Genomic DNA, 21,705 nt, shown 5'->3' on the forward strand with positions numbered 1-21,705 from the left:
CATCATAACCACCATCTTCATCATCATCATCACTATTATCATCACCATTGCCAACTTTATCATCACCGTCTTCATCACTATCATCATGATCATCATCATGATCACCATCATCATCATCATCACCATAATCATCACTATCACCATAATTATCACCACAATCATTATCATCACCACCACTATCATCACCATCATCACTACCACCACCACCATCATTTTCATCATCATTACCATCATCTACACCATCTTCATCATCATCACTATCATCACCATTGCCATCCTTATCATCACCATCTTCATCACTATGATCATCACCATCATCATAATCATCACCATCATCACCATCATCATCACCATCATCACATTACTATCACGATCATCACCATCATGATCATCACCACCATCATCATCATTACCATCATCATCTTTGTCATCATCATCATCATTATTACTACCATCCTCAGCCAAGTGATGTGCAATGATGCTAACTGGCAGGGATTGTGATGTAACCCTGCCTGCTGAAGTAAGCCATGTAGGCTCAGCCCCCACTTCCAGCTCCACCCCTTGGCCCTCTGGGCCCTCCCAACTGCCCCTTCACAAGAACCCTCTGCAATTGCCTGCTGGGGAGGCAACCTTGACAGTGGCTCAGGCTGATTCCCCAACTGCAGGGCCCTCTCACCATCGGTGGGATTGGCAAACTCCTTGGGCACAGCTGCCCCATCATCCAGCTCCACAGCCTCTAGGCCCACGCGGACCCCTTCAATCTGGACTTCATGCTCTCCTGAAGCCGTGTCGTCCTCTGACCTTGCACTCTCACCTGTGCGACGGAATTTCACAACCCTAGAGAACAGAACAAATCTGGTCAAGATGGCTAAAGCTTCCTCCAAATGGCCTTGCTCTTGCTGCACAGTTCTAGTGACCAAGACAGGTGAAAGACTTCTTCTCATGGTTTGGAGAGTTGACGAATGGGGGTTAGCATTTCTGTTGAATTGGACTAGGGTTGGGGAGAGTGATAACTTCAAGAGATATAATGTCAAGACTGCCATGTACAGTTGAGCAGATTGGGCACTGCCCAATTCCAGGGTTTCCTATTCACGTAGTAGGTTATGTGATTGAGGATATCTTTGTTGTAGGCCAGAATACTGTTTATGAGTACATCTGTTTCAGATTTTAGACTCATCTGTCTATATCTAACATTTTGGTCATCTAAAGGTCACGTTAGGCCCACAAAAAGTTGCTCACGCCATATTTCTAAAAGTTTAAAGAGGATGCCATTTTTTAGAATAGAGACAAGGTTTCACTATGTTGCCCAGACTGGTCTAAAACTCCTGAGCGCAAGTGATCCTCCCTCCTCAGCCTACCAAAGTGCTGGGATTACAGGTGCGAGCTATCACGCTTGGTGCCAAAATTTTTAAATTGGGAAAATTCACATAAAAAGCCAGAATCCCAATGTCTCTTGGAAAAAGTAGAATATCTCGCTGTCTGGAGCCCACATTCCTGCATTGGAATTGTGCTAGGTCTGGGCAGTGGTGGCCCCTGACCCACCCTGACCCCAATTTTAGAAGGGTCATGCACTCCACAGTTGACCACTATCTCCTCTTCTCTAGATTATCTCTAGCCCTAAGGGTCTTTTGCTAGTTATCCTTGCACTTGCTCTGTGTTCCTCTTACTTGGCTCATGGCCCCATTTGTCAGGCCCTGTAGGCATTTGAGTTTGAGACCCCATGGGTCCCACTCTCATGCAATATGTTCTTTCAAACTATGCTGTTGCTTGTTCCTCTGCAGGAAGCTTTGATTCTCTGGGAAGTCGTTTCTTCTTCTGGAACTCAGAGGCAAAATCACCTGTCTCCTTCCAACTTTGTCACTCCCAAACACAAAACTCCTGCTGTCTGCCAGCCCTAGGGTGGGTTTTGGGGTTATAGCACTGACAAGACAGATGTGTTCTGACCTCACTGTCTCTCAAGGGGATAGTGATACCGAATGTGCAAGTCCTTTCTGTCACGGCTTTGAGTCCTTACAGACTTTTTGAAGAAAGTTTGGGGTGCTGAGTACTGTGGATCATGCCTGTAATCCCAGCACTTTGGGAGGCTGAGGTGGGAGGATTGCTTGAGCACAGGAGTTCAAGACCAGCCTGGGCAACATAGTGAGATGCCGTCTCTACAAAAAGTAAAAAACTTAGCTGGACATAGTGGTGTGTGCCTGTGGTCCCAGCTACTTGGGAGGCTGAGGTGGGAGGATTGCTTGAGCCCAGAAGGTTAAGGCTACAGTGAGCCGTGATCATACCACTGCAGTCCAGCCTGGGCAACAGAGAGAGACCCTATCTGAAAAATAAAAAGAAAGAAACAAAGAAAAGAAAGAAAGAGAGAGAGAAGGAAAAAGGAAGAAAGAAAAAGAAAGAGAGAGAAAGAAAGAAAAAAAGGAAGGAAGGAAGCAAGGAAGGAAGGAAGGAAAAAATAAAAGGAAAAGGAAAATAAAAAGTCTGGCTGGGCATGTTCACTCACGCCTATAATCTCCACACTTTGGGAGGCTGGGGCAAAAGGGTCGCTTGAGTCCTGTAGTTCGAGACAAGCCTGGGTGACATGGCAAAACCCCATCTCTACAAAAAATACAAAAATTAGCGAGGCATGGTGGTGTGCACCTGTGGTCCCAGCTACTTGGGAGGCTGAGGTGGGAGGATGGCTTGAGCCCAGGAGGTGGAGGTTGCAGTGAGCCAAGATTGCGCCACTCCCTCCAGCCTGGGTGACAGAGCAAGATCCTGGGTTTTTTTTTTTACTTGTTTAAAAAAAAAAGAAAGAAAGAAAAAGAAAAAGTCTGGAGTTACATGGGGCATGAATAACAGAGGTAGTATATGAGCAGATGGAGTACCCATGTGATCCATGTTTTTAAAAAGCAAAAAAAGAGAAATATTTAAGTTCAAAATACTGCTATTATTAACGATTGCATCATTCCATGTATTTCACCAAAGAATAACTGTTACGCTGGCATAGAAAGGGTAAATCTCTGGATTTCAGAAGCACAGGGAGCATACCCTGCTTGTGAAGTTCTAGAAGAGAAAAGACAGATCAAATCACAGTAATTCTGTAAACTCCTGAAACTCCACTCCTTGGCAAGGCTGGGCTTGGAAAACCTGAGCTGTCAGGCTCGTCTGGGCTGGAAATGCAGGGCCCAGCACAGGGTTGGCAGACAGACTGGCGGGGTTTGAAGCTTGGTGCTAACATTTCACCCCATCTACCACAGTCACCTCTAATAGAATTAAGTTTGTGCTCTGTGCAAGTTCCAGCTGTTTTCCGTGCACTCGATCTGCATAGCACCTCTCTGAAGTTCGTATTATTATCACCATTTTACAGACAAGAACACTGAGGCCCCAGAACTCACATGGCTTGCCCACAGTCCCATAACTAAACAGGCATGGAGTCAGGATTCAACCGCAGTTTTATCTGGCTTAAAACATTGTATTCCTGGCCAGTGAGAGGGTAACACCTCTTCAAACTCTTCCATTGCTTCCCATTTACTCTATTTTTTTAAAAAGATATTTTATTTTGAGACATTTCGAGCATATAAAATTACACACGTAACAATGAGTGAAATCTTTGTTTCTGCTGTTTAACTAAAGGATTAGACATGTGAAATCGCCAACATTTGTCCCTAGTTCAGTTGAAGCCACCCTGTCTCCATCACTCACATCTTCACAGGTATTTCACATTTTAAAATAGGCAAAGGACTTCAATAGACATTTCTCCAAAGAAGACAGGCAAAGGGCCAATAGGCACGTAATAAGTTGCTCCATATTAGGGAAATGCAAATCAAAATCACGAGATACCATAAGATACAGGTTCTCACTCTGTCACCAATGCTCTGCTTTGATGGTAGTGGGGGGGCTTTATAGGCATCATTATTCAATTTAATCCTCACAGTAACCTTGAGAGGTGGAGACTATTATTATCCCCACTGGATAAGACAAATAGTCACTCTAAGCCTCAGTTTACCTCTTCTATACATTGGTGTCATAATTGTGCCATAAGTCAGGTGTCCTAGAAGAAAATCGTGAAACAGAGATTCTTTTTTTATTGTGGTAAAATATACACGCCATCAAATTTGCCATTTTAACCATTTTAAGTGTACAGTTCAGTGACATTAAGTTTCACCTGAAACTCTGTCCCCATAGAAATCAATGCTCCATTTTCCCCTACTCAGCCCCTGAGAAGCACCCTTCTACTTTCTGTCTCTGTGAATTTGACTCCTCTAGGGATCTCAGATAAGTGAAATCATACAGTATTTTTCCTTTTGTGTCTGGCTTTATTTCCCTTAGCATAATGTCTTCAAGGCTCATCCATGTTGCAGCACATTGCAGAACTTCTCTCCTTTTTAAGGCTGAATAATATTCCATTGTGTGGACAGATCACATTTTGCTGATCCATTCATCTGTTGATGGACACAAGTTGTTTCCACGTTTTGGTTATTGTGAATAACGCTGTAATGAACATGAGTATATAAATATCTATTTGAGTTCCCGCTTTCACTTATTTTAGATATAGACCCATAAGTGGAATTACTGGAGAAAAGGGTTATTCTATGTTTAATTTTTTGAGGAATTGCCAGAATGTCTTCCACTGTGGCTGCGCCATTTTGTATTCTCACCAGCAAAGCACAAAGATTCCAATGTATCCACATCCTTGCCAATACTTGTTATTTTCCATTTGCTTGATAACAGCCATCCTAATGGGTGTGAGATGGTATCTCATTGTGATTTTGATTTGCATTTCCCTAATATTGAGCAACTTATTATGTGCTTATTGGCCTCTTGTTGGTCTTCTTTGGAGAAATGTCTATTGAAGTCCTTTGCCTATTTTTAAATTGGGTTGTTTAACTTTTTGTTGTTGAGTTGTGCTTCTTTCTATACTCTGGATATAGATCCCTTATCAGACATATGATTTGCAAACAATTTCTCCCATTCCTTAGATTGCCTTTTTACTCTATTGATTGTGATCGTTGAATGCACCAAAGTTTGAAAAAAAAAATTTTAATACAGGATCTCATTCTGTCATCCAGGCTGGAGTGCAGTGGCGTGATCACAGCTCACTGCAGCCTCGACCTCCTGGGCTCAGATGATCCTCCCACCTCAGCCTCCTGAGTAGCTAGGACTACAGGTGCACACCGCCATGCCTGACTAACTTTTGTTTTGGATGTTTTTGGGTTTTTTGTTTGTTTGTTTGTTGTTTTTTGTAGAGATGAGATTTCACCATGTTGGCCAGGCTGATCTTGAACTCCTGAGCTAAAGCGATCCACCCACCTTGGCCTCCCAACGTTCTGGGATTACAGGTGTGAGCCACCATGCCAGGCTGAAAGTTTTAAATTTTGATGTAGTCCAATATATCTACTTTTATTTTTATTATCTGTTCTTTTGGTGTCATATCCATGAAATCATTGCCAAATCCAGTATCATAAGGCTTTTCTCCTATATTTTCTTCTAAACTTTTATGGATTTAGGTCTTTGATCCATTTTGAGTTAACTTTTGTATATGGTGTTAGGTAAGAATCCAACTTCATTCTTTCACATATGGACATCCAGAGTTCCTAATACCATCTGTTTAAAAGACTGTCCTTTCCCCCACTGAGTGATCTTGGCACCATTTTGAAAATCATTTAATCAAATCATATGACTCGAGAATTTATTTCTGAGCTCTTGATTCTATTCCATTGATCTGCATGTCTATCCTTAAGCCACACCTAAGTAAGTTGTAGTAAGTTTTGAAATCAGAAAGTATGAGACCTTCAATTTCCTTCTCATTTTTCAAGATCGCTTTAGTTATTCGGTGTACCTTAAGAGATTCTATATGACTCTTCAGGTAGACTTCTCTTTCTTCCTTTCTTTTTTTTGTCTTTCTTTTTTTCTTTTCTTTCTTTCACATCTCACTGTGATGCCCAGGCTGGAGAGCAATGGCACGATCTCGGATTACTGCAGCCTCCACTTCAGGTTCAAGTGATTCTCCTCCTTCGGCCTCCTGAGTAGCTGGGACTACAGGCACATGCCACCACACCCAGCTAATTTTTGTATTTTTAGTAAACATGGAGTTTCACCATATTGGCCAGACTGGTCTCGAACTCCTGACCTCAAGTGATCGGCCTGCCTTAGCCTCCCAAAGTGCTGGAATTACAAGCAAGAGCCATTGTGCCCACTCTCCTTTTCTTCTTTTGAGATAATGTCTTGCTCTGTCGCCCAGATTAGAGTGCAGTGACACTATCATAGCTCCCTACAGCCTCAAACTCCTAGATTCAAGTGATCATCCTGCCTCAGCCTCCTGAGTAGCTGGGACTACAGGCACGCACCACCACACCTAGCTTTTTGTTAGTTTGTTTCGTAGAGACAGGGATCTCATTGTGTTGGTCAGTCTGGTCTCAAACTCTTGGCCTCAAGCAATCCTCCTGCCTTGGCCTCCCAAAGTGCTGGGATTAGGATTTTTCTAAATTGTTTCTGCAAAACAATGAGATGGGGATGTTTGTGCAAGCGATTTACTAAGGAAATACTCTCAGAGAAACCCATTGGGAAGCAGGAGGAGGCAGGAGGAAGCTAAGAAAGGATGTAGTTCCTGCTGAGGTCTGGCCTCAGCCTGACCACACAGGGAGCTCTGAAGTGTGACTCGTACCACCGAGAAGGTTCCACCCGGGGATGTGAGGGCTGGGCTGTTACACCCTCATATCAGTCAGTCCTTGGCTATGCCACCCCCGGCAGTGGAGGGCACAATCTCCCAGACAAGGTGGCTCCCCTCCACCAGGGGCAATCCAGAGGGAGCTACAGTTGTAAACCAACACTGGCAATAGCTGGGGGAGTGCCAGCCTGCTAAAGGAATCTGCAAAGGGCACCAACCGTATCTGCTACAAAGAAGCTCCTGCAGAGTTATTACACAAATTAATTGTAAAGCACAAGATAAATGTGAGGGATTCATCATTGAATTCTCCTTCCTCGAACTCCTTGGATAATAGCCCTCAAACCATGCAACTAGTTATTGAGCATTTGCTATAAGCCAAGAGCTGTGCAAAGCCCTTTATATTATCTCCTGCTACCTTAACAATCAACTTATGAATTAGGTACGGTTATTAGACCATTTTATAGACGAGGAAGTGGCTGCTTAGGTTATGGCTGTTGGCCTAGGTCACACAGTTTGAAGAAGCTGAGGCTTCAGTTTGGTGGTCTTTGGTAAGAGCGCCTTCAGTCCTAGTCACTGGGTGTCAAGTCAGTGCCTCTCCCAGGCATTCACATGTCTCAGGAACGAGGGCAAGGTCTAAACTGAGCTGGCTTGTGTGGGCAGGCTTGCCAGAGAGTGGAAAATGGTGTGTGTTCTGGAGCAGGAATTAAAAGGCACAGCTCCACTCCAGCCTGGTTGACAGCTCTTTGGACTGTCACTTGAGTCCAGGGGTTCTTAAACTGGATGCAGTCTCAGAACTTCCACGGGGCTGGTCACAACACGGACGGCTGGGCCCTGCCCCCAGAAGGTCTGATTCAGGAGGTCTGACCTGGGGCCAAACCGTTACACTTTGAGTGCATTCCCAGGTGCTGCTGACATCGCTGATCTGGGGCTGTTCTTCTCGTGCGTCAGAGGTAGGCAAGTGATTCTGCTGTTCCCCTGCTCCCAACCCCATCGTGAAGCAGGCGCACTGAGGGACTGAGCCCCGAGGAGTCCCCACTCTCTTGTTGGCTGAGCTGGGTATCTACAGCTCACCCTCCTCCCCTGAGAGGCCTGTGACACAGGACTCAGGCAAACATCCTGCCGTCTGGAGCTGGGGCATCCCTTGCAGCTGGAAGGCAGGTGTCACTTAGGAGCAAAGGCTTGGCAACAGACTGCCTTAGGCCTGGATATCTGGTCAGAAAGTGGGACCAGGACATCTCTTAAGCAGTACTTGCCTGGCAAGAACACTGTTTTATTCAAAATAGGTATTTAAGAGGTCTGCATGGTGGCTCATGCCTCTCATCCAAGTACTTTAGGAGTCCAAGGCAGGAGGATTGCTTGAGACCAGGAGTTTGAGACTAGGCTGGGCAACACAGCAAGACCCCATCTCAGGTTTTGTTTGTTTTGAGACAGAATCTTGCTCTGTCACCGAGGCTGGAGTGCAGTGGCAAGACCTTGGCTCACAGCAACCTCTGCCTCCCAAGTTCAAGCAATTCTTGTGCTTCAGCCTCCTGAGTAGCTGGGATTATAGGCATGCGCCACCACACCTGGCTAATTTTTATATTTTCAGTAGTGACAGACTTTCTCCATGTTGGCCAGGCTGGTCTCAAACTCCTGATTGCAAGTGATCCACCTGCCTTGGCCTCCCAAAGTGCTGGGATTACAGGCGTGAGCCATCATCCCTAGCCTGCAAGACCTATCTCTACAAAATAAAAAAAAAAAAAAAAAGATTAGCCAGGCATGGTAGCACATACCTGTGGTCTTGGCCACTCAAAAGGCTAAGGCAAGAGGATCTCTTGAGCCCAGGAGGTTGAGGCTACAGTGAGCTATGATTGCACCACTGCACCCTAGCCTGGACAATAGAGTGAGATCCTGATTCTAAAGAAATAAATAAGTAAACCAAAGTAGGTATTTAGTTACAGTAACTTCTCAGGGATACTGATAGAGATTATGGGGTGCTTTAAAGCCAGCAGTGTGCCTATAAACTGGTTCTCAAATACCCTCCCCCAACAATATTGATTTGTAGCATTTGCCAATATCTGTGTCCTAGATACTCCCACAATGGCTTGTTTCAACCTGTCAGTGACTAAATAACAGGCTCCCCAAATTCTTGCATATTTAACAATCCATCTGCTCTCTAGAACTGGTACCATCAGGCCCTAGCACATCACTGTTAAAAAAAAAAAAAAAAAGAAAAAAGAAAAGTCCTCATGGGTGCAGTGGCTCACACCTATAATCCCAGCACGTTAGGAGGCAGAGGCAAGAGGATCACTTGAGTACGGGGCTTCAAGACCAGCCTGGGCAAAATAGAGAGACCCCATCTCTACAAATAATTTAAAAATTAGCCAGATACAGTGGTGTGCGCCTGTAGTCCTAGCTACTCAGGAGGCTAAGGTGGGAGGATCACTTGAGCCTGAGAGGTCGAGGCTGCAGTGAGCTATGATTGCACCACTGCACTGCAGCCTGGGCAACAGAAAGAGACACGGTCTCTAAAACACAAAACAAACGAATAAACAGAAACCTCCTGAAACTACTGACACATGCTACATTACAGCTCAACCTCAAAAATATTACACTGAGCAAAGAAGCTAGTCACAAAAGCTCACATAGATATGAGTCCACTTAAATGCAGTGTCCAGAATTCATGGAGACAGAAAGCAGATTAGTGGCTGCCAGGGATTGGGGGATTGCCAGGGAATGGGAGTCACAGAGTAATGGGAGGGCGTTCTCCCTTTGGGGACTAGATAGAGATGAAGGTTGTGCAACCTAGTAAAATTGCACGCTTTAATTGATGGTTAAGATGGAAAAAAAATTAAAAATAAATAAAATGGTCAAAATAGAGCCAGGCATGGTGCGGGTGGGCGGTCGGGTGGCACATGTGTCTATAATCGTAGCTAGGTGGATGGCCTGAAGCAAGAGAACTGCTTGAGGCCAGGACTTCAAGACCAGCTTGGGTAATATAGCAAGACCCCCTCTTTTATTTTTTTGAGACGGAGTCTCACTCCATCACCCAGGCTCCCTGCCACCTCTGCCTCCCAGGTTCAAGCAATTCTTCAGCCTCAGGCTCCCAAGTAGCTGGGATTACAGGTGCACACCACCACCCCCAGCTAACTTTTGCACTTTTAGTAGAGACAGGGTTTTACCATGTTGGCCACGCTGGTCCTAAACTCCTGACCTCAGGTGATCCACCCACCTCGTACTCAAAGTGCAGGTATTACAGATGTAAGCCATGGTGCCCGGCTGCAAGACCCCATTTCGAAGGGGAAAAAAAGGTTAAAATGGTAGTTTATGTTATGTGTATTTTGCCATCAAAAAAAAAAAAAAATCCTTAACTCTTAGCACTGCTATGGATGTTATTGGAATCCCTTATCCAACAAATATTGAATGGGCACCTGCTTTGTGCCAGGCCCAAAGGTGCTACTGGGATCACGAAAGTCATCAGACTTCAATGCCTTTTTGCAGTGCTCATAGTCTACCAGGAGGGGATAAGAATTTTAAAAACAAAAATAGTGATTACATATGGACATCACTATATAGATGGTTTGCACATTGTAAGAAATGCTGCAAATAAAATAAACTGGGTGCTGAGAAAGGCTCATGGTGGGAGTGACATTTCACATCTGGAACCCACTCAACGAGTGGTGGTGTGAAATGGGCTACAGAAAGGAAACTACAAATGAGTAGGACCCCCAGTCCCGAAGAAGCAACCCCAAAATCAAAAACGTAAACAGTCCCCTAAGGTATTCACAGAAGATGGACACATAGAGAAATATCCCAGGAAGGAAGGACATGAATGTTTGCGTGCACTCTCAATTCATCTTCAGGGATGAAAGCAAGGTCAATGGATCAGCACCCTTGACTCTGAGGACATCACAGAAAGAACTCGCTGTGTGGCCTGATCATCCTCCTTGAATACTCCTTTTGTCACATCTTCTCCGCAAGGACCATCCACGGCTCCCTGCTTCCTTCTGTGGACTAATAGTGACCACTGCAGCCTTTTGGAAGGTAATTTGTGATATCTTTCACAATGTTTAAATGTCCTGTGCTGCCACCAGCTATGTTCTGCTGGCAATTCATTACAGGGATGGAAAAAAGTAGGTGATGACTTACGATACCAATAATGGCTGATACGGGGCCAGGCACAGCAGCTCAAGTCTATAATCCCAGCACTTTGGGAGGCTGAGGCGGGCAGATTATTTGAGGTCAGGAGTTTCAAACCAGCTTGGCCAACATAGTGAAACCTCGTCTTTACTAAAAATACAAAAATTAGCTGGGCATGGTGGCGGGCACCTGTAATCCCAGCTACTCAGGAGGCTGAGGCAGGAGAATCACCTCAGTGAGGCGATTCACTGCAACAGAGGTTGCAGTGAGCTGAGATCACACCACTGCGCTCCAGGCTGGGTGACACGGCGAACTCTGTGAAAAAAATAATAAGAATAAAGAACAGCTGATATGGACTATTAGTTTGCCATGTGTCTGGTCCAGAGTTCAGTGCCTTGTGGATTATCTTATTTAACATGCACTTTCACTATCCCTATTTTACAAATAAGGACACTTAAGCACAGAGGGGCTGTAAGCTTGCCCAAGGTCACACAGTAAGTGGCTAAGCCAGGCTTTGGCAAAGTCATCTGCCTTCAGTGTCTCCAGTCCCAGCCTCCCTGCTATAGTCCCTTCTGCTGCTAGCATGCTGTTTGCAGCTTTGATTGTGATAATAGAACACTAGAAATGATCACTGGGACAGGGGTGATTAAATGGATATAGCACATCCACTTTTTTAATGTGTTTATAGCCGTGCAAGGTGGCTCATGCCCGTAATCTCAGCACTTTGGGAGGCCGAGGTGAGAGAATTCCTTGATCAATCCCAATTCAAGACTAGCCTGGGCAACATAATGAGACCCTCATCGCAACAAAAAATTTTAAAAAATTAGCTGGGCATGGTGGTGCGTGTCTGTGGTCCCAGCTACTCGGGAGGCTGAGGTGGGAGGATTATTTGAGCCTGGGAGGTCAAAGCTGCAGTGAGCCACAATCACACCATAGCACTCCAGCCTGGGCAACAGAGCTAGACCCTGTCTCAAAAAAAAATTAAAAATAAATCAATAAAAATGTTAGAACTTAAAGTATAATTTAAAAAATAAGTAAAATAAATAAATAAAAACGTTAAAAATTTTTAAGTTGGCCTGTATCAAAATAGCCAAAAGGCAGAAACAACCAGCCAAAAGGCACAAACATCCAACAGATAAACGCATAAACAAAATATGAACAATGCATACAATAGACTATTACCCAGGCTTAAAAAGAAAGGAAATTGTGACACAGGTTACAACACGGAAGAACCTTGAAGATATTATGCGGAGTGAAGTAAGCCAGTCACAAAAGGATTCTACCTATATGAGGATTCTACCGACGTGAGTGGACCTAGAACAGTGACATTCACAGATATAGAAAGCAGGATAGTGGTTACCAGGACTAGGGGGAAGAGAGGACAGGGAGTTAGTGTTTAATGGGTACAGCTGGGGAGGATGAAAAAATTCTGGAGATGGATGATAGTGATGGTTGCACAACATTGTGAATGTACTTAATGCCACTAACTGTACACTTAAAATGGTTTATGGTCCTGTGATCCCATCACTTTGGGAAGCTCAGGAGGGCAGATCACTTGAGGTCAGGAGTTTGAGAGCAGCCTGGCCAACATGGTAAAACCCTGTCTCTATTGAAAATACAAAAATTAGCCGGGCGTGGTGGGTCATGCCTGTAACCCAGCAACTCAGGAAGCTGAGGCAGGAGAATTGCTTGAATCTGGGAGCAGGAGGTTGCAGTGAGCTGAGATCGCGCCACTGCACTCCAGCCTGGGCAACAGAGGTAGACTCCGTCTCAAAAAAAAAAAAAATTGTCAATGGTAAATTTTACTTTACATATATTTTACCACAATAAACATACACACACGCACATACATACATACACACACACATACACATACATATATACACACGCACATACATACATACACACACACACGCTGATCTGTAGGGGTCAACAGGGAAAGATTGTTGAGACTCATTATTAAATGTGCTATAAAATGGGCTGGGCACAGTGGCTCATGCCTACAATCCTGGCATTTTGGGTGGCAGAAGTGGGAAGATCACTTGAAGCCAGGAGTTTGAGACCAGCTTGGAGAACAAAGTGAGACTGTTTCTCCCTAAAGAAAAAGTGGTATAATATGGTCCTGAGAGCTAGGTCCTTGATACTCAAAAACTTAAGTGTGGTCCCGGCCAGATGCGGAGGATCATGCCTGTAGTCCCAGGACTTTGGGAGGCCGAGATGAACAGATCGCTTGAGGTCAGGAGTTTGAGACCAGCCTGGCCAACATGGTGAAACCTCGTCTCTACTAAAAATACAAAAATTAGACGGGCATGGTGACTCGTGCCTGCAATCCCAGCTATTTGGGAGGCTGAGGCAGGAGAATCACTTGAACCCAGGAGGCAGAGGCTGCAGTGAGCCAAGATGGCTCCACTGCACTCCAGCCTGGGCAACGGAGCGAGACACCATCGCAAAAAAAAAAAAAAGAAAAACCTAAGTGTGTTTCTGAACCAGAGGCTCCAGCAATCCCTTAGGAGCTTGTTAGAAGGCAGAAGCTTGGTCAGATGTCGTGGCTCATACCTGTAATCTCAGCACTTTGGGAGGCTGAGGCTGGAAGAGTGCTTGAGCCCGGGAGCTATAGACCAGCCTGGGTAACAAAGCGAGACCTCCATCTCTACAAAAAAGACAGAAATTAGTCGGCCGTAGCGGCGTTGCCTGTAGTCCCAGCTACTCAGGAGGCTGACATGGGAGAATCACTTGAGCCCAGGAGTTTGAGGTTGCAGTGGGCTGTGATTTCACCACTGCACTCTAGCCTGGGTCACAGAACAAGACCCTGTCTCAAAAAAATAAAAATAAAAAAACAAGAAATGCGAGAAACGCAGAGTCTCAGACCCTGTCCCAAACCTACTGAATCAGTATCTGCATTGTAACCAGTCTCCAGGCAATTTGTGTGCATGCCGAAGCCTGAGAAATATTGCTCTAGAGGCGTCATGCTTAGACAATCACAGACAGTTGGGAAGGACATGTAAGAAGTCTAATGCTGGTTTCTTCTGGGGAGGAGAACTGGATAGGAATGGGACATTTTGAGAGAAGACACATTTTTTTTTTTTTTTTTGCTTATTCATTTTGGACCCTTCTGTAATGTTTGATATTTTTAAACTGGGCATCTACTGTTCTTACGATAAATATAAATAACAACAGTGATTATTGACCATGCTCTAGTTGATGGAGCAGCATGCTGTTAAGCATGGCTATGCTCTGCTTTCGTCTGTGAAGTGGGGATGACAGCTGGTTTACAGACGGTCGCGAGTATTAACTGAGCTTGATGAACAGGAAAATTGTGAGCAATGAGGAAATATGAGCTTTCAGCAACCTGTCTTCTCCAAGTCACCTCTCTACCTTGAGTTTGGAGTACATTGACCCTTGTAAAAAGTGACTTTGAGAAAATGGCTTAGCTCCCTGCAGTTTTATGTATTTATTTTTTGAGACAGGGTCTTGCTCTGTCACCCAGGCTGGAGTGCAGTAGTGCACTAAAGCTCACTGTACCCTACAACTCCTGGGCTCAAGCGATCCTCCTGCCTCAGCTTCCACAGTAGCTGGGACTGCAGGCGTTCGCCACCATATCCAGCGAATTTTTAAATTTCTTATAGAGTTAGGGTCTCACTATGTTGCCCAGACTGGTCTCAAACTCCTGGGCTTGAGCAGTCCTCCTGCCTCGGCCTCCCAAAGTGCTGGGATTACAGGCGTGAGCCACAGAGCCCAACCTCCCTGCAGTTTTAAACCTGGACCTGCTCACATTTCTTCGCTGGCAAACCACAAGAAGCGAGGGCACCTGTGTTTATTAAACTTTGTTTTAAAACAGAAATAAAGAAGGACCTTTGACATTAAATTATGCAGTCCTCAGAAAGCCAGTCTGCATTTTGAATCAGTCGGGTTCCTAAAAGAATTTATCAAGTACATGAGCCAAGATTTCCCGAGGGGAAAAAAAGTAATATGAAAGAAAAAGAAAATAGCAGTGGCATATGTTAAATATATGAAGGCTTCAAAACAGGCTGGCTCACAATCTCTTGCCATTTGTTGTATATGTATATATATAGCATATAATTTACCAAAATAGCAGGGAACATTTGTTTTACATAATTTTGCTATTTAAGGAAGAGAAGAACTTGAGGAAATAGCTGTCAACCTAAAGATCTTGTTTGTACCACCATAGAATTTTCCTCGGTACCTTAAATTAGGGCCTGTGACTTGATTCAGGTATTGTTATTTGTTTATTTTTTTGAGACAGGGCCTTACTCTGTTACCCAAGCTTGGAGTGCAGATCTGGGCTCACTGCAGCCTCGACTTCCCAGGCTCAAGCAATCCTCTCACCTCAGCCCCCCAGGTAGCTGGGTCTACAGCTATGTGCCACCATGCTTAGTGAATTTTTTTTTTTTCATTTTAGTAGAAACAAGGTCTTGCTATGTTGCCCAGGCTGGTCTCAAACTCCTGAGCTCAAGTGATTCCCAAAGTGTTGGGATCACAGGTGTGAGCCACCATGCCCAGCCCTGATTCAGGTATTTTATTTTATTTTATTTTATTTTATTTTATTTTATTTTATTTTAGATGGAGTTTCACTCTGTCACCCAGGCTGGAGTGCAGGGGCACAATTCTGGCTCACTGCAACCTCCGTCTCCCGGGTTCTAGCAATTCTCCTGCCTCAGCCCCCCAAGTAGCTGGGATTACAGGCATCCGCCACCACACCCGGCTAATTTTTGTATTTTTAGTAGAGACGGGGTTTCACCATGTTGGCCAGGCTGGTCTCGATTTCCTGACTTCAAGTGATCCGCCTGTCTCGGCCTCCCAAAGTGCTGAGATTACAGGCGTGAGCCACTGCGCTCAGCCAGGTATTTTAAGTAGGGAAGTTTTCTCTTTTCATCTGGGCTTCTGGAGTTTTGTCCCTTGAGTTCAGACTATCAGAGTTCAAGCTGTCAGACTGAAAAGGAAGTTGAAGCTGTGATTATCTGTGGGTGGCACTCAGAGTTGGAGAGGTGGTCCGACAGAATAGATAAGAGAGCCCAACCCTGGCAAACAGAGTGACTTGGGTTTGAATGCCCTCACACCATTCAGTACCTGTGTGACCCTGGGTAGGTTAATTTGTTTCTCTGAGCCTCAGTTTCCTCACCTATAAAATGGAAATGGTAATCCTTACCTCACAGGGTAGCCATGGAGATCAAAGGAGTCTGTCTATTGAGAGCATCTGGCAGAGCCTAGCAGCACCATTCAGTATTTCCATAAGCATCTATTGAGGGCTGACTTATGCTGAGTGCTGGGGTCCAGTGGAGGATGAAATTGACATGGTCCCTGCCCGCGAGAAGTGGATGCTCTGGTTGGCAAGGTGGTTAATATACAAGTAAACAAATACATCATTATAGATTTGCAAAGGAAATATATCTTGAGGAGGAAGCAAACAGGGTGCCAAGTGGGGACAGCAATGGTACCCAAGGAACCCTCATGCCCTAGAAGGTGGGTGCCATTGCTGTTCCCACTTTATAGATGAGAAAACTGAGGTCTAAAGCAAAAAAGTGAGTGATCAGAAAAGACCTCCCCAAGGAGAGATCAAGGGGACAAAGACGGTCCCACACAAGTAAGGGAGGAGTAGAGAGAACAGCTAGTGCAAAGGTCTGGAGGTGAGACCAGGGAACATAGGTCAGAGAGACAGCTGGCATCACACAGAGCCCTGGAGGTCACAGTGAGGATTTTCTGTGTTGTCCTGAGACCAGTGGGATGCCATGGAGGGGTTTCAAGTAGTAGCGAGATGGTGGAAGATGATCAAAGTTGAGTTTTGAGGTCACTTGGCACATTCTCCCGCAAGAGGATGAATCAATGGAGGAAAGCAGGTTGTCTTGTTTTGTTTGAGACAGTCTCGCTCTTGTTGCCCAGGCTGGAGTGCAGTGGCACAGTCTTGGCTCACTGCAACTTCCCACTGCCAGATTCAAGAGATTCTCCTGGCTCAACCTCCTGAGTAGCTGGGATTACAGCTGCCTGCCACCACGCCCGGCTAATTTTTGTATTTTTAGTAGAGATGGAGTTTCACCATGTTGGCCAGGATGGTCTCAAACTCCTGAACTCAGGTGACCCACCTGCCTCAGCCTCCCAAAGTGCTGGGATTATAGGCATGACCCGCTGTGCCCACCCCAGAAAGCGTTTTTTAAATATAGGTTTTAATATTATTTAGGTATGGCAAGGCTGAGAGATTATGAGATGTGAGCCATGGGCAAGATATACTCTGTCATACTAACAGATCCCAAGAAGAAGGGGCACGCCACACTGTAAGGGGCACACACGGCAACCCCATGGTTTGTCAGGAGGCAGAGGGAATAGGAGGAGAACATGAGCAAGAGCCTTTATTGTGGTTTCCCAGGAAAGAAATGGGTAAGGCAGAGGCTGCAGGCTTGGGATTGGTTCGTTTGAATAATTTTGCCCTTCTCTGGAGCATAGGGGTTGTCCTTAATTGTCTCATGCCTGGTTCTGGGGTGATGAGGGCAGGTAGATGTGGCCTGGAGTCTGGGAGCTGGATAAAGGAGGCAGCTAGAGAGACATGAGGCTCTGGCTTGATTGGTTTGTATAGCAAAGGCACGCTGGCAGGTGAGCTGTTTGCTATTTCTAGGAATTAGTTAACTCTGAGCGGGGCAAGTCCCTCCAGGGCCAGCAAGGCTCCAAGATGTTGAAGCATCAGAATATAAACAATCAAAGGTTGCCGGGCACGGTGGCTCACTCCTGTAATCCCAGCACTTTGGGAGACCGAGGTGGGCAGATCATTAGGTCAGGAGATCAAGACCATCCTGGCTAACATGGTGAAACCCTGTCTCTACTAAAAATACAAAAAATTAGCCAGGCGTGGTGGCGGACGCCTGAGTCCCAGCTGCTCAGGAGGCTGAGGCAGGAGAATGGCGTCAACCCAGGAGGCGGAGCTTGCAGTGAGCCAAGATCATGCCACTGCACTCCAGCCTGGGTGACACAGCCAGACTCTGTCTCAAAAAAAAAAAAAAAAAAAAAAAAAATCAAAGGCCTGGTTAATACAAAAAGATGACTGAGGAGGAGTCAGGGAGGCCAGGAAGGAAGCTGTGTGGCCAGTGGGAGAAGAGGTGCTGGTGGTTTGGATTAGGGGGGTTGGAGAGGTGGAGGGCTGAGGCTTTTGTTAAATATTCATCCCTTTCTCCCCAGCTCTGCCAAATAGTACAAATAGTATAAGAAGACATCTTCATAGCAAGGCTTATCTGCCAGTGAAAGGCAGGGTTGCATCATCTCGTTTGGGGAACTTGATAAAAAACACTGATAACCAGTATCCCTCAGCTTTGTCCCAGATACCCTGGTGATGTGGCACTGGGCGTCTTTGGAGTCTGAAACTTATCAACAAATGTAGTTAGATGCTGTGCACTTGGAGCAGCAGAGACTGCCAAGGTCACTAACATATGGACTTGCTTTGTCTTCTTCAAGACAAGACCTGGGGCACTCCCTGAGCTGTAGGATTTGAGAAGAGTCTTCCCAGGAGATGAACCTCTGTCTTCAAATATTTGAGGCTCTGACCTGTGAAAGAAGGTGCTTCTCAACCATAATCCTAAGGACAGAGCTTGAACTTCTGGGTATAAGAAAGAAGGAAACAGATCTCAACTCAATATAAAGAGGAGCCTTATCAGGCAGAGCAGCCCAGAGATGAAAACGGCTGCTTTAGGAGGCAATGGGCTCCCTCTCTTGAGAGTCATTGCAGCAGAGGCAGGTGTCCATGTGATTGGCTCAGGAGTAATGATATTTAATATTTATGCATCACTTCAGAATGCCAGGTCCAAGCCTGAGTGTTATAAACTATCTTATGTAATGCACTCAACAGTCATAACAGGGAAGTATTATTAATAACTCTACTTTCAGCCAGGCACAGTGGCTCACACCTATAATCCCAACACTTGGGACGCTGAGGTGGGAGGATCACTTGAGCCCAAGAGTTCGAGACCCACCTGGGCAACATGGCAAGACCATGTCTATACAAAAAATTTAAAAATTAGCTGACCGTGGTGGTGTGCACCTGTGGTCTCAGCTACTGGGGAGGCTGAGGTGGGAGGATCACTTGAGCCCAGGAGGTCGAGATTGCAGTGAGCTATGATTGCAACACTGCACTCCAGCCAGGGTGACAGAGTGAGACCCTGTCTCAAAAAAATCTCCAGTTTATAGACAAGTAAACTGAGGCTAGAAGAGGTTACACCAATGGTTCCAGGTCTCCTAGATAATACTCAGTGTACCAGGACCCTGGCTCAAGTAGCTCCAAAACCCATGATCTTACCCAGTCAGCCAAAGCTTCTGTACCTGAAGCCAAGAATACCCCTGTGGAACTGATTAAAACACTGATTCCTGGGCCGTACTCTAGACCTACTAATGCTTTTGCATCTCTACAGAGTGGGGCCCAAGAACCTGAGTTTTAATCAGATGATGGCTGCCCCAGAAGTCTGAAAGTTACCATCTGATGCCTGCCTGCTCTGAATTAGGGAGACAGGGTGTGAGGGGTTGGACGTGATGACCTTGAAGTTTCCTTCTGTTTCTGAAGTCTATAATTAATGGAAATTTTAGTTCTCTGTGGATTTTATTTATTTGCATTTTTTTGCCACCCCCATCAGACTGAATAGCAATGAGCTTATTCCTAGGATAGCAGACGACTTGCTTATATCCTGGACAAAAGGTAATGATAAAAAATAAATCATAGTTAGCATTCAGGAAGCCTTTACCAGGGGCTGGTAGCTCCGCTAAGCACATTGTAAGCATCATCTCAAGGAACCCTCATGCCCTAGGAGGTGGGTGCCATTGCTGTCCCCACTTCACAGATGATAAAACTGAGGCCTAAAGAAAAACAAGGAACTTGCCCAAGATCACCTACCAAGTTAGCCAGAAAGTCAGGATCCAAAACCAGCTCTGCCTGAGTTGAGCACGCACACACTTACTCATTCTCTGACATGGCCTGTGCAGAGAGGAGAGGGTTACTCTTCCTATTGGAGGACCAAAAGGCCTGTGCTGCAACTTTCAGGGTCATTTGTCTTTGTAACTTTTCCTTTTTTTTTTTTTTTTTTTTGAGATAGAATCTCGCTCTGTCGCCCAGGCTGGAGTGCATTGGCATGATCTCCGCTCACTGCAGCGTCTGCCTCCCGGGTTCAAGAGATTCTCATTCTTCAGCCTCCCGAGTAGCTGGGATTAAAGGCACAAGCCACAATGTCTGGCTAATTTTTGTATTTTTAGTAGAAACAGGGCTTTGCCATGTTGGCCAGGCTGGTCTCAAACTCCTGACCACAGATAATCAGCCTGCCTTGGCCTCCCAAGAAGCTGGGATTACAGGCGCGAGCCACCACTTCCGGCCTTGTCTTTGTAACTTATGTATTCACTCGTTCATTTAACAACCATACAGAGGGGACCCTGTCTGTGTCAGATTTGAGTTCTCGCCCCCATGGAACTTCGAGCCTTTTACCAAAGTTACCTTGAGCATTGCAGAAGATGCACACGTTGTTAAGCGAACATGTACAGGGTGCCAGCATGACTCAAGTCAGAGGAGTGAGGCTTAAAGAGAAATCTGAAGATGCTGTAGAAATGAGTGACTGCCTCCTGGATTGAAGCGATTCTCCTGCCTCTGCCTCCTGAGTAGCTGGGATTACAGGCATCCACCACAACGCCGAGCTAATTTTTGTAAAAAGAGTTGGCCAGGCTGGTCTCGAACTCCTGACCTCAAGTGATTGCTTCGGCCTCCCAAACTGCTGGGTTTACAGGTGTGAGCCATGGCGCCCAGCCCTAGAGCAGTGGTTTTCACCCAGGGCAATTTAGTCTCCCACGAGCATCGGCAATGTCTAGAGACAGCTTTGATGGTCACAACTGGTGGGAGTGAGAGTGACATCTGGTGGGTAGAGGAGGCCAGAAATGCTGCTAAACATCCTACAATGCATAGGACAGTCCCCTACTACAAAGTATTGTCTGGTCTAAAACGTGAATAGTGTAGAGGCTGAGAAACCCTGGGTTCAAGAGTGAATGAGATACTATTAATAATCACACCAGGCTGGGCAGGGTAGCTCACAGGGTAGCTCCAAAGTCTAGCACTTTGGAAAGCCGAGGCGGGAGGATTGCTTGAGTGCAGGAGTTCAAAAGCTACAGTGAGCCATGATCGTGCCACTGCACTCCAGCCTTGGCAACAGAGAGAGACCCTGTCTCAAAAAAAAAAAAAAAAAAAAAATTAATCAAATAAATAAGTTAATAAATACACCAGAATAACTGCCATGATCCAGGCTGGTGCCAGGCACATTCATTCAGAGAACTGAGAATCAGTCTTGTAGAGCTGAAAATGCCCTCAAAGGTGACCCGAGCACCCCCTTGTGTCTCAAGGAAGTTAAATAAATTGCCCAAGATCATATAATCAATCACATGCAAATCTGCATAACTCTTTTAGACAGCCCAGAGAAGAGTTTAGCTGGGGCTGTAAAGCCACTGTCTAGGCCAGTGAGCCCTGGAATAATCCTCCCTAAGACCCAAGGCCACCCGAACAATGGCCTCTTTTCAGGGAGACTTTCTTTCTTTGGCCTCCGGAGTGTTGTGGTTTTCATTCTGTTTTGTTTTTCAGACTGGGTCTCACTTTGTCGCCCAGGCTGGAGTGCAGTGGTGCAATCATAGCTCACTGCAATCTCAGCCTTCCAGGCTTAATTGATCTTTCTGCCTCAGCATCCCAAGCAGCTGTCACCACAGGCACCACACCCAGATAATTTTTTTAGAGAGGGGGTCTTGCTACGTTGCCCAGGCTGATCTCAAACTCCTGAGCTCAAGTGATTCTCCTGCCTTGGCCTCCCAAAGTGCTGGGATTATAGACAAGAGCCACTGTACCTAGCCCAGACTGTTCCCCTTAAGTCACTGAAACACACATTCCTCAGAGGTGAAGCTGGCTGGCATAAAAGGTAAACATTTTTGAA

General features: G+C 45.6%; 1 protein-coding gene across 1 annotated transcript in view; it reads right to left on the bottom strand.

The window, feature by feature from the left end:
* The window catches only part of SVOP (SV2 related protein homolog (rat)), a 126,995-nt gene that overhangs the window by 85,282 nt on the left and 20,008 nt on the right, over positions 1 to 21,705 (bottom strand). The window contains exon 2 of the mRNA XM_011975584.1: positions 677 to 837. Coding sequence (XP_011830974.1) covers positions 677 to 837 — 161 coding nt within the window. The remainder of the gene's footprint in view (positions 1 to 676; positions 838 to 21,705) is intronic.

This window comes from Mandrillus leucophaeus, unplaced genomic scaffold, assembly GCF_000951045.1.
Source record: "Mandrillus leucophaeus isolate KB7577 unplaced genomic scaffold, Mleu.le_1.0 Scaffold157, whole genome shotgun sequence".
NCBI lineage: Eukaryota > Metazoa > Chordata > Mammalia > Primates > Cercopithecidae > Mandrillus > Mandrillus leucophaeus.